At 33.1% G+C, this 13,332-nt stretch overlaps 1 protein-coding gene across 8 annotated transcripts in view; it reads right to left on the bottom strand.

Moving 5' to 3' along the window:
• LOC127069279 (SKI family transcriptional corepressor 2) overlaps window positions 1-13,332 on the bottom strand; it is a 95,980-nt gene that overhangs the window by 2,226 nt on the left and 80,422 nt on the right. For all 8 annotated transcript variants that reach the window (XM_051006096.1, XM_051006102.1, XM_051006103.1 and 5 more), the window contains 2 exons: window positions 2,942-3,071; window positions 1-478 (listed from right to left, as the gene is read on the bottom strand). The exon at window positions 1-478 is cut by the window's left edge and continues 2,226 nt beyond it. In XM_051006096.1, the coding sequence (XP_050862053.1) occupies window positions 378-478; window positions 2,942-3,071 (231 nt within the window). In that variant the 3' untranslated portion in view covers window positions 1-377. The remainder of the gene's footprint in view (window positions 479-2,941; window positions 3,072-13,332) is intronic.

Genomic DNA, 13,332 nt, shown 5'->3' with positions numbered 1-13,332 from the left:
AATAATAATAATAATAATAATAATAATAATAATAATAATAATAATAATAATATCATTATATAATATATAATTTTATAATACAGATTAACGAGAGAGCCGATATGAGATACGATGAGAGCTTCGCGAGAAGGACGAAGGGAAAGAGACGCTCTCTTTCTTTTCATTTTTTTTTCTTCGTCCTTCCTTTCTTCGGATTCTTTTTTTTTTGTTTTTTTCTCGGTTTCTTTAATAAATGAAAATTTCTAAGATTTTCAAATCGAACAGGAAGAAAACACAACGACGACGAAAATCGATTATTTTCTTCTTCTTCTTCTTCTTTCGTTTCGTTTCGTTCGTTCGTTCGTTCGTTCGTCTTCTTCTTTAAATCGGGTCTCGATTTAATTTGTCGGTGCTGATGGACTATGCATCTGTCCGTAAAATATACCTCGTGGACGACAAGCCGAACAATCGGAGGCAGCTCTCTCCGTCGATTCGTTTCCTGTAAATATCGTGTATACGTCTAACAAAATAAAACAAAAGGAAAAGAGAAAAAACCATCTAATTTCTTAATCTCTTTTTCTTTCGAATTAACATGTAGATAAAATATAGATATATTTTAATTTGATTTAACATATATATATATATAATTCATATTCAATCGGATGTAATTTAATTTAAAGTATATAAATCTTATTGATATTAATATTAATTTAATTTAAGATTCGCAAGATTAGCCAAAAGAGTTTCTATTATATATCAATTGCTCTCAAAAATATTAGAAATCTTCTAAGGAACGAATTTATCTTTCAAATCGTAAAAAATCGTCTCTAATTGATTTTTAAATCAGAATTACCCAGTGACTTTTAGCTCACTTTATATTATTATAAATATTTTCAATGAATATATCTATATTTTTGAATTACACTGGACAAACATTATCAGTATAAAATTTCATTCCTGTGATCGTAATGAATCTATTAAATGTCGATCGTAATTTCTTTTTTGTTTTATATTTTTTAATTTTATTTATCAATATTTTTCTAATAATTTTTTTTTTTATTCCTTTAAATATTTCCAAACAGTTACGTCACTCATCCGTTAGTCAATGTACCTTCGTTCACTACCAATGATTCTACATTCGCATTCATCGCGAAGGTACCACATCGATGTATCTCGTTATTTTCGGCTTACGTCTGCTTCGAATAGAACGACCGAGGTATTCTCGAAACAGCGTATCGATATAACCAACACAACAAATTCTCTCCAACTAACGAGACGATTTCTGTACTTACACATTATATATGTATATATATATATATATACACACATACATATATATGTACATCTATCTTCTCGATTAATATAGAAAATGTCCTTATATATATATGTGTGTGTGTGTTTGTGTGTGTGTACACATATATATACACATATATATATATATGCATGCATGCATGTATGTATGTATATTTCGTTAAGCCCTTAAGTATTTTTTTTCATATATAGAATATGTGTTGATAATTAGAGAAAGAGAGAGAAAGGGACAAAGAAATAGCGATAGATTTTTTGTTTTTTTTTTCATTATAAAAATAGATTCAAAGAACAAAAAAAATTTATTTACTTTCAGACGACCTGACATATGCAATACGAATTTTGATTCGAGTAGAATTAAGAATAAGGAAAAATCTACTGGAAATTACAAAACCCGATTAATTCCGATGTTACCTCTAACAAATAATAAATTATTCGTCCTTTAAGAATTCGATTATAAGAAATAAAAAAACTATAATTTAAATAACGAAATTGATTAATTACGATCTGACTGTGTCACAACGAATAATTTCAATTTTATTCTGTATAAAAAAGGCGAGAATAAAATCGAATAATTATTCCTTTAAATATATCTACAGGATTATCCGATTAAGTAGTTCGATATTGCGATATATTCATTTGAAAATTTTCTTTGATTTTGATGAAATCTCTATAACTACGAAAGGAGAAAAGATCGTCGAACATTTATTTAAGATGTTAATAATGATATCGGTCAAGTATTTGTTATGCGTTTCCCTAATAATACATACATACATACATACATACATACATACATACATACATACATACATACATACATACACATAAATATATATATATGTACGTTCCATGTTTCGTATTCGTTTTAGATATGCGCAAGCGTCAAGAGAATCACGCCCCTTCCTAGCGACGAGAATCCACCCGCAACCCCTTACCGTATTACTACGGGTCGACACATACACATACACAAAAAGAGAGAGAGAGAGAGAGAGAGAGATCCACCCTCCGTCTGATATCAAGGCAAACCTCGTTCCCATTTAACACTTCAGTCGCGACTAATTACGCTAATTGATTGAAATTCTCCTTTCTCTCTCTCTTTCTCTCTCTCTCTCTCTCTCTCTTTCTTCCCTCATTCTATATATATATATATCTCTCTCTCTCTCTCTTACCTTTGAATCAGTCTAATTACTAAATATCAAAGTTACACGCGTTCCGATATTCAGTAGGTTTAAGTACCAACCCGCACGGTCCTTTCACGGTCACCGTATCAAACTGTAATTTGGCTCTTTCTTGTCTAACGGATGGTGGTAACGTTAGGTAATTGCTAGAGAAGACTACGCGTTCTTCTCTTCTTTAACTAATATATACTAATATAATACTATTAATATATATATATTACTAAGATATCTGTTAACTTACATATATATATTTATATGTAAGTATGTCGAGCATTTTTTGTTTTTTTGTTTTTTTTTCTACTTCTAATTTCAATTCTAATATCGATTTAATAATCGACTTCGACTCTGTCTCTGTTTTCTATCGACATTTTATTATCTTTTTTCTTTTTTTGGTTTTGTTTTTCCTATACTTATCTTTCTTTTTCTAATTCTTATTCTAATTCTAATTACGATTAATAATCAATTGTGACTCGTACCCTTGAGTATATTTAAGTGTCGATAAAATGATCCGCCGTTCCATGTTTCGGGATTCCTTGATACTATTGGCTCGGCTTTGACGTCACGCAGAGATGCACTTTCTTCTGCTATTTTTTCTGCTTCTCGTTCCTATAAACAAATTAAATACATACGTATAGATCTATATAATTTCGATTTTTTAAACAATGATATTAAAAATATCATGTTATTGGAATAATAATTCGACACCTGTCTAATTAAATAAGCATTCTGTTATCGTTATAGTGATTAGATAGCGAATGACTGAATGAAAAGTTTGTTTGGATTAGCAGTTAAAGAGATGACTCGATATTTCAAATGGCTAAATGTCATTGGAGAACTCTGTTATGCAACGATGACCACCATCGAGTTCCCAGCATAATATCCTTCAGGTTATTCTAACATAAGTTGAATAGGGAACGGAATAGTGGACAGTTGAATTTACCTTGGTCGTTCCTGCTTTGTTTAATGTTTCCGCTGATAGAAATCACCGAATTACTTAAATTAATTTCCTTTTTGCTTTTAGAAAGTATGCGTGTGTATGTATATTTATGTGTGAGATAGAGAAAGAAAGAAAGAAAGAAAGAAAGAGAGAGAGAGAGAGAGAGAGCTTGCATGGATCGATCTTCGTGAATTATTTATAAAGACAAGTCACAACAACTCTTCTTTTCTTTTTCTTTTATTTCTTTTGAAGGGACATCAAGGGACGAAGCGCAAAAAGAAAAAGAAATGTCACTACATAGCAATCGATGTTGGTTGATTAGCGTGTCTAATAATAATTAAGGAAGAAGAGTTGTTAGTTAAAAGTCGATCAAAATCGAATATCCGTCGAAGCGATATATGCCGCGCACGAGCGATATTATTTCATTAAAAATAAATCGGTGCAATTTATTTTAACTTTCTGTCGCTTCCCTTTATCGGGTGACATATTCGAGTACTGGGGGAAAAGTAGAGAGAGAGAGAGAGGGAGAGAGAGAGAGAGAGAAAAAGAAATGTATGCGCGTGTGTGTGTGAGAACATGAGAGAGACAATAGATTGGTATAGATACAGGTTGGTATAGAGCTTGGAGAATTTGCACGCGAGAATGCATTTTTAATAAAAATTTTACGCTTCCGTGTGCTTCTCGCTAACCCACGATCGTTATACGCTACATGGATTTAAACTAGTGAAAATAAATTTCGTTCGGAGAATAAATAATGTCAAGCTAATGTTTTTACTTTTCTTATAAATGTTTTTCTTCCTCTTTCCTTTTTGTCCTTCATCTTTTTTCTCTTTTTTTTTTTTCTTTTACCCGACATAATTGTCATTAATTCATTCTTTCCGTCGTTCTCAACGACCCGACTTTTTTTTTCTATTCTTTCTAACGAGTAAAAAAATTATGAAAAAAAATATATTCTTGATAATAATTAAAGTAAAAAAAAAAGGGGTAAAGAATGAATAGAATAAGGGCGCACGAGCCATTCGAGGGAATATATCTTAATCGATCGAACAATGCGTGTCGTCTTCGATTATTATTGAAACAGAGGTGTAGCTTTTTGTCAAACCATTCTAAAGATATAGAAGTAATGGTAGATGCACGAGTACAGATATAGTGTGTACTACATATATATATATATATATATATATATATATATATATATATATATACACATATGTTCGAAATGACAGTCGGAACCGATTGTGTAGTACCGCGTTACGTTACTAGCATACTATAATAAAATATTCATATTATCGTGACGTTTACGTTGTCACGTAACACACGACCGACGACGCTACGATGATTACATTTACTTTTGCCTGAGTATTTTGAGAGAGAGAGAGAGGGGGGGAGGAGAGAGAGAGAGAGAGAGAATGATATATCGCTCAACGTAATATCGTTTGGTATATTTCTGACGTTAAAAGTAAAAAATTAAATAGGATTTTTTTTTCAGCCATCTTACGTCATTCTTTACAAAAATTAACTTTATTTGAATAATCATATTTTTTACTTTTTTATTTATTTATTTATTTATTTATTTATTTAATTTTTTTTTTTTTTTTATTAAGATAGAAAACGATCTGAGATTTTTTTCGTTTCGAGATTTGTCTCTAACAGAAGGACTTTTTTTTTCTTTTTCAATTTCTACGACTCAACAAAACGATCGTGATTTCGAACGAACTAATCGATAAAAAGAAAAACAAGCTCTTCCTTTTTCTTTTCTTCTTATTTCTTTCTTTTAAGATCAATATAAACGTTCGAGATTGCGTTACATTGTATTTAAATAAGATCTCTCAAATCGGTGTTAATTGTTCCCGAGGAATGTTTTGTTTTCATTAAATTTCTTATAATTAAACGCGATAATTTAACGATTATCGTATCATATAATTAATAAAAAACCTGACGATAACTTGCTTGTTAAAATTAATGAAATACAAACGTAAATAACTGAATAAAAATTGAAGTTTCCTCAAAAGATCGAAGATGATCGATCTTTCGAGAGACCCACTCATGTATTTAAGATGTCGTCCATGACATACTTCTCTCTCTCTCTTTCTCTTTCTTTCAAAGTTTCCATTTTCATACGAGCAAACATTAATCATCGTCCGATGGCTAATGGCTCGCAACGAGCAACGTAACCGATGAAACTTTTATGCTGTTTGGGATTTGAAGTAATTAGGTATGTTTTGTGTATGGAAGAATAAGAGGGTGGGATGGGGTGGATGAGGTGGAGGGTTGAGGGAGATAATTCGTGAAAGGGGGGTGGACATGGTCCTTCTATTGTCGAGTAATTCGTCGAGTTAAAGCGAGGGATTCGTTCGATAATCGTTCCTTTACTAAATACATACTTCAAATGTTCCTTTTTCATAAATATGATTAATACTAATAATAAAAAAAAAAGAAAAAAAGAAAATTTATCTTCGTTAATACAATCGATCATATCGTTATTATATATTTATTGAGAATATCTGTTGTTATTAAAAAAAGAAAAAAAGAACGAATAAAAAAAAAGAAGTGTTGACGAATTAAATTCGTCGTTACAATTTCGATTGGAATTATTATTTCAACAATTATATTATTGCAGATGTTATTATAATGAATCTCGCGATCAGCATTTATTCGTAAAGGAATATGTATACGGGAAGATTTCACCATAACGAATTGATCTATCAAGAGTAACGAATTCACATCGTTACGCTATTATAGTACTCTAAAAGGGAGTTAGGAGTATGGTTATTGTTAGGAACATATGTGCTAAAGAAGAATATATATGGACTCGAGTGTTTTATATATATATATATATATATATATATATATATACACATAATATAATATATAAACTGACCACCTGCTCTTTTGAGAAATAAGAAAGAGAAAGAAAGGAGAAAGAAAAAAAATGAAAAAAAAAATGACAATTAAAGATGCTGTTGAAAAAAAAAAATTGTTAATACTATGATCATCCGAAATCTGACGATACAAAAAAAAAAAAAATCTCGATTATAAATCGAGAACGAGCATACTATGTTTTTCTGTACGTACGTGCGTGCATGCGTGTGTGTGTGTGTGTCTTTGGATTTTCTGGATTACCCATGGGTATCGTTCGAGTGACAGATTACATGGGATAAAAGAAGATAGAAATAGAAATAGGAATAGAGCTCTACTAAAATTCTTGCCATGTAGGCCTCGTTACGAATCGCATTACACGATCCTTGCAATCCTATGGTTGGTACGTGACGTGTACCTACTCGTGTATTATCTCGTGTGCACGATAGAGAAAAAAAATAAATGAAAAGATAAAAAAAATAAACAAAACGAAACGTAAAGAAAGAGAGAGAGAGAGAGAGAGAGAGAGAGAGAAATTGTTGAAACTATCGCGATCATTTTTACTCGACGTCACCGTTATTTTATTTCTTTTTATCCTTTCATAACGACGTCTATATATTTCACTTTCTTATTATTTATTTTATTTCATTCTGTTGACAACAATAACAACAATAAAAAATAGAAATGGATGGTTAGTATCTTTAAATATTCGTTTGTATGAAGAAAAAAAAAGAATCAAGAAAAAAAATGCCAGGCGTATACAAATTTTATCATCATCATTGTCATCATCATCATCATCATCATCATCATCATCATCATCGTTCTTACTGATCCTTTTTTTTTCTTGCTTTAACTCACAAAATATATCACTATTTTTTATTTTCACTATCAACTACGATCGAACAATTAGAAAAAAGGAAGATTACAAAAAAAAAAAGAAAAAAAAAGAAAAAAACCAGAACAAAGACGTATCAATTTCATTCGATACGTTTTTCACATTCTTGAATGAATTCTCGCAATTTATAACTCCGTTGAGCCGATAAAGTAGGAATCCTTAGCCACTATCATCATTGAAATCCACCCCTAGAATATCCAGCAACAACTCCCCGTTCTCTTTCTCTCTTTCTCTTTCTATCTTTCACTGATCCTATCCCAAAGTAAAACCGAACGAATCCCTAGCTTCAGAATATCGAAACCAGCAACCGAAATGCCGGCATGGTCGTTCGGTGAGGGTTGATGGGTGGGAGACGCTGAGGACTGAGGGATGAAGGGTGAAGGGTGAAGGGTGAAGGGTGAAGGGTAGGGACCCCCATCTACCTGACGCAGTTACTGGTGCTATCGTGTTGTTACTGCCGTTTCACCGGCCCATCCTCGCGTTATGGCTCGCTCAATTGTTTCAGCCCCGTTGATCCAATAAAGGATTACGGCGAAACAATTGTAGCGTGCAGAACCACCCTCCTCTTGCTACCCCGTCATCCCCATCTGCTTTTCGTCTCACCCCCTCCCGTTCCATCCCGTTCCGTTCCGTTCCGTTCCGTTCACCTACACCCCGCACTTCAGTATTTCGTTCGAACAAACTCGTTCCGTTACACGATGGATTTTACCTAAACGGCAAAACTTTCCACCAACCACCCCCGCAATCAACCATCCCCTTCCTCTTTCTCTTCAATCTCGTTCTATCCAACTTATTCGTTTTCTTTGTCCTTTTTTTTCTCATGCTTCTTTGTCTTTCTTATCGAACGCACTTGTCAAAAATCGATCTTCTGGTTTTCTCGTATTTTTTATTTTTTTATTTTTTGGCTTTTTCGTTCCGTAAATATGTGTTTCATTTCGACGGACCGAAGAGGACCAAGAGAATTCGATAATGATCGAGGTTCTTTTTAGATTGATAGATCTTGTACAAAAAAAAAGGAAGAGAAATAAATACAAAACGAACACGGATATAAAAAGAAGAGGATCGAAAGTATGCGTTTATCGATCGATTATCGATGCATTTTTAATTTACGCGTCGCTTGGTCTCCTTTTTTCCTTTACATACTTTATAATTTTGTGAATATTTTATTACGAGATGAAGAATGCGAAACGGAAAGATTCATAATGATCGAGAAATTTTATTGAAGGTATTAAAACTGGTTGAAGAATTATCTCGATAGCTTACTACCTGACAAAAAGAAAGAAATCAGCTGATCTTACAAACCTTGCGGATTAGACAAAAATAAAATAAAATAAAATAAAACATTAGAAATTCATTGAAAGATTATTAGAACGATCGTGACCCCTACGTTTAAAGACGGATCGGATCGGATCGGATCGGATCGGATCGGATCGGATCGTTGATTTTCATGATCGGTTGACGAATATCAAGTTCGTTTCGAAGCGAAAGTAGAACAAGTTAGAATCGAGAACGGGGAACAGTTCGATGGGTGCAAAGTTAATACGCAATCGCGTTAGTCGCATCGCTTTCGGTCGAACGATCTCGTTGGAATCCATGCACCACGGAATTATGCCCGGGAAATTGATTATACTCTCGATAATTCCAGACTTATATGGTAACGTTATCCGTCCCTTCGATGAATCTAATTCTATTAAAGTACATACTCGTCACTCGTTTATTCACTTCGTCGAATATCTATATATGTGTACATACATAGATAGGTATCTATTATCCAAAACTTTTTTATCTCTCTCCGTTTCGTTTATTTTTATTTATTTGTATACATCGTACGTACGTGTACGTGTTTGGTACCTGTTATCAACAATCGCGTCTCTATTCGTTCGTGCGATATTATTATTATTATTATTATTATTATTATTATTATATATATATATATATGTGTTAGAGAATTAATTTTCAGAGATTTATTTTCTTTTTTCTTATTTGCTACTGTTTGTTAATATCTTGTTTGGTTATCGAGATTATTGGAAAATTCTTTTAAGGGAACATTTCGAAGAATAACTTCTTTAGATTTTTCTAACGTTCCCGATGGATTATCGTTGTTTAATAAAAATTTGTCGATGTTTCCTTTTCTTTTTCTTCTTCGCTTTTCCTTTTTCTTTTCATTTTTCTTTTCAACGTTCAAACAGTTCCTTCCTTATCAATAGGATTTTCTTTTTATAACTTTGATAATACGTGCGAGGAAAGAAGTTCATTACAAATCCGTCGCCGTGTCTATCGTAAACGATTTTCTCGAATGAATCGACAAATCTAATCTCAAACAGGATGGAATTCGATCGACACGTCGTAATCTGTCTTTTTTTAGTATCGATGAAATCGGTCTTTACTTGCTTTGCTGTTTTCTTTTTCTTTTTCTCTTTCATTTCTTTTTTTTTCTCTTTTTTTTTCTCTTTTTTTTTTTCAAAGGAACGATCACATTATCCACTACGTGTTTCAAAGATCCCGAAGAATTTCTCTTATCGATGCAACAAAAAGATTGAATTAAAAAAAAGAAAAAAAAAATAGAAAAGGAAACAAAAGGCAAATTTGACGTCAACGTTGAAGAACAATTAATTTCAATCGATTTAATGGATTAAATTATTCGATAGATTGAAATCGTACGTCTATAAAATTTATTTTCAATTATTATATTATTTAGCTGCGTTAATCAAGAAAAAAAATCTTCTTTAATCGCATTAATGTCTATAATACTTTTTTGATAAAACTTTCCTTTTTCTCTTCTCTTCTTTTTTTCTTCTCCGTCATTTATCGCGAACAAGTTAATTTCAAAACTTATTTTATGTATAAGTATATATATATATTTTTTTATCTTACGAACATGAATAATAATTAAAAAAGCAAATTGAATATTACATAAAAAGAACCAAAAGGAAAAACAAAATAATTAGAAAAAGAAGAGAAAAAAGAGACGTATAAATTTGTAACTTAACGAAAAATTTTAATCAAACTTTTTTATAAATCATTTAAAATACACGTACATACACACACACACACACACACACACACACACACACACACACATATATATATATATAAAGAGACTCTGATATAATAATTTTTTCAAGTACATATAATCAAGTCATCTCTTTAATATCAGTAATAAGAAAACTGTATCGTACTGTCATAAAAAAATGTTAAAAGAGAAAAAATATGAAAGAAAGAGAGAGAAAGACGAGAGAGACGAATGAAGAGAAAGTGAAAAAGAGATAGAAGATATCCGTATTGGATTTGAGGGCTTGTAGGGCGGAGCTGGTCCTGACTAACGATAATAATTAAATCAACAGTCACCGCCCTCGCTTTTCATGGCATCGTATTTCGACACAACGAATTCTCATAGAAATTGAAAATGAATAAGACGCGAACGGAACATCTCATCCCTCTCTCTCTCTCTCTCTCTCTCTCTCTCTCTCTTTCTCCCTCTTTTATTTTTATTTTTTTTTGCTGTAATCGTTGACATTTCGAAGACCATAATCATAAATATGATTCGAGAATATATTGCATTTCATTGAAAATGTTACGAGGTTAAATAGACGAACGTAATAGAAAGAGAGAGAGAGAGATATCCATACGTAAAGACAATCTAACTTACATACTAAGTATATATTACGTAGCTATGTATATATATATATATACATATATACTTAGTATGTCAGTCCAATTTAATCACAGACTGTCCCAAAGGATTTCTCCCTTCGTATACGGATAAAAGGTCAACTACTGGCATTTCCAAGTAAGAAACTTCTTGGAGCTTTGTTCAACGATTCTTCAAAATGCCTGATAACATTTCTTTATTTAACGATTCTTTCAAAAAAGGAATAGACAGACAGTCGAAGAAAGAAAGAGAAAAAGAGAGAGAGAGAGATAAAGACCAACAAACAAACAGACGAACAGACAGATAAACAGACAGATAAAGAAAGAAAGAAAGAAACAGAAAAAAACATATATGGTTTCTACGAAAAAGAAATTTGTCGAATTCTTGAAAATCCTCTTTATATACTGGAAATGGATCAAATGATGTGTTAAAAAAGTAGATAAAAAAGAAAAGTAATCGAGAGAGGGAGAAACCAGAAGAAAGAAAGAAAGAAAGAAAGAAAGAAAGACAGACAGACAGAGAGAGACAGACAGACACAGAGAGAGAGAGAGAGAGAGAGAGAGAGTGAAGGAAGGTGAGAGATGAAGGAAGAAGGGTGGGAGAGGGAGTGAGGGTGGTAGAAAAACGATAGAAGGTCTCTCTTTAGGAAAAGCTAATGACTCTCCAGACGGTCGAAGTGCAATTAAAAGTTGCGGTCGGAGCTAACTAAAACGAGTCGTACTTTGATTTAAACGTTTTCGAAGTCCACCCCCTATCCCTATCCCCGTACCCCACTCTCGTAGCCTCTAACGCCTGTCTCTCTCTCTCTCTCTTTCTATACTCGTTTTCTCTTCCCCCCCTCTCTCTCTCTCTCTCTTTCCCTCATCCTCTTCCTCTTCCTCTTCCTCTTCGCGTTCTAACCTTCTCCGATTCTCTACGTGACGTTGCTTAATTGCATTTAAATGAATGTCCGATTTCTCGTGAATGTAGCTTTATCTAAAAGAAAAGAAAAAAAAAATAGAGAGAGAAAAAGAGGGAGAGAGAGAGGGGGAGAAAGGGAGGGAGGGAACGAACGAATGAAATCTCATGAATTCCGGGAATCCTTTTCGTATTTCTCCAAAGATGTAAAATCGTCGTAAATGTCAAGATTACCTTTCTTTCTTTCTCTCTTTTTTCTTTTTTCTTCTTTCTTTTTCTGTTAAGGGAGAATAAGAGAAAGAGAGAGAGAGAGAGAGAGAGAGAGAGAGAGAGAGAGAGAGAAGGAGAGGGAGTACATAGATAAAAGTAGATTTCACAGATGTCCCGAAAATGAAAACGTTTTGAAATCCTCTCTGTCTTTCTCTCTCTCTCTCTCTCTCTGTCTCTCTCTCTCTTTCTCTTTCTCTTCTCAGTCGGTCCAGCGGAGCGAGAAATAACTGCAAATAACGTTCGGGGATTACTTAGTTACCGCAACATCCGAGTTGCGGTCCTACTAACATAGCCTCTTCTGTCTCTCTCACTCTCTTTCACTCTCTCTATGTCGTTCTATATGGTAGCTCTCAGTAACTGGGTTTTCGCTACTCCTACATACCGTCTATATATATATATATATATCTATCTCTATCTGTACCTCTCTATCTGTGGATAGCTTTGCGACGGATATATATATATATATATACATCTATAAAGTTCTATACGAGATGTAGCTACGTATACACGCGTTAACCATCTTCGACAGAGCAACCGACTGACTGAGTCAGAGCGAGTTAGAGAATGAGTGAACGAGTGAATGAAAGAGACAGAAAAAGAGAGAGAGAGAGAGAGAGAGAGAGAGAGAGAGAGAGAGAGAGATAGTAGAAGGGCTGTGAATCTCTGCACAAAATACGGCTCTGTGCTCCACTCGACACGTTCACCGACAAGGGGGAATTGAAAAGCTGTCTGGCAATCCTGATGGCTTATCCAAGCCTATCTCTCTATCTCTCTTTCTTTCAACATCCCTCACTCACAAGGTCGATCCGTTTTCCCGTTTTGTACTGCTGCGTTTTCCTCCCTCTCTCTTCTTTTCCCTACCGGACCATCCTATCTTCCTACTACCTTTCCTCTCTTTTCCTTTTTCTTCTTCTTTCTCCTCCTCCTCCTCCTCCTCCTCCTCTTCGCTTTTTTTCTTTTTTTTCTGTTTCTATTTCTTTTTTTTCTCTTTTTTTTCTTTCTTTCTTTTCGTTCGGTCGACTTGGAGTGGAGTTTGGAGATTTAATCTCTGCCTGCTTGTTTTTTTTTTTTTTTATTTTTATCTTGTTTTCCTTTCTTTGTATTTTTTATCCTTTCACTTTGTTATACCTATTTGTGGATATCTGATTGATGATGATAGGCAATTATGATTCTTAAGTGTTTCTATAATTCTTAAGTCTTTCTTTGTAGTACGTATTTGTTAAAGATCATATATACATGCATATATATATATGTATGTATGTATGTATGTATGTACATATTTAAATATTCGTAATCGATTATAAAGAACTTTTGATAAATTATCGAGCTGTTACTCGAAGAGAAAGACTTTTCAGAT

This window comes from Vespula vulgaris, chromosome 15 (assembly GCF_905475345.1).
Source record: "Vespula vulgaris chromosome 15, iyVesVulg1.1, whole genome shotgun sequence".
Classification (NCBI taxonomy): Eukaryota; Metazoa; Arthropoda; class Insecta; order Hymenoptera; family Vespidae; genus Vespula; species Vespula vulgaris.
This window is presented reverse-complemented; position numbering and strand designations above follow the sequence as displayed.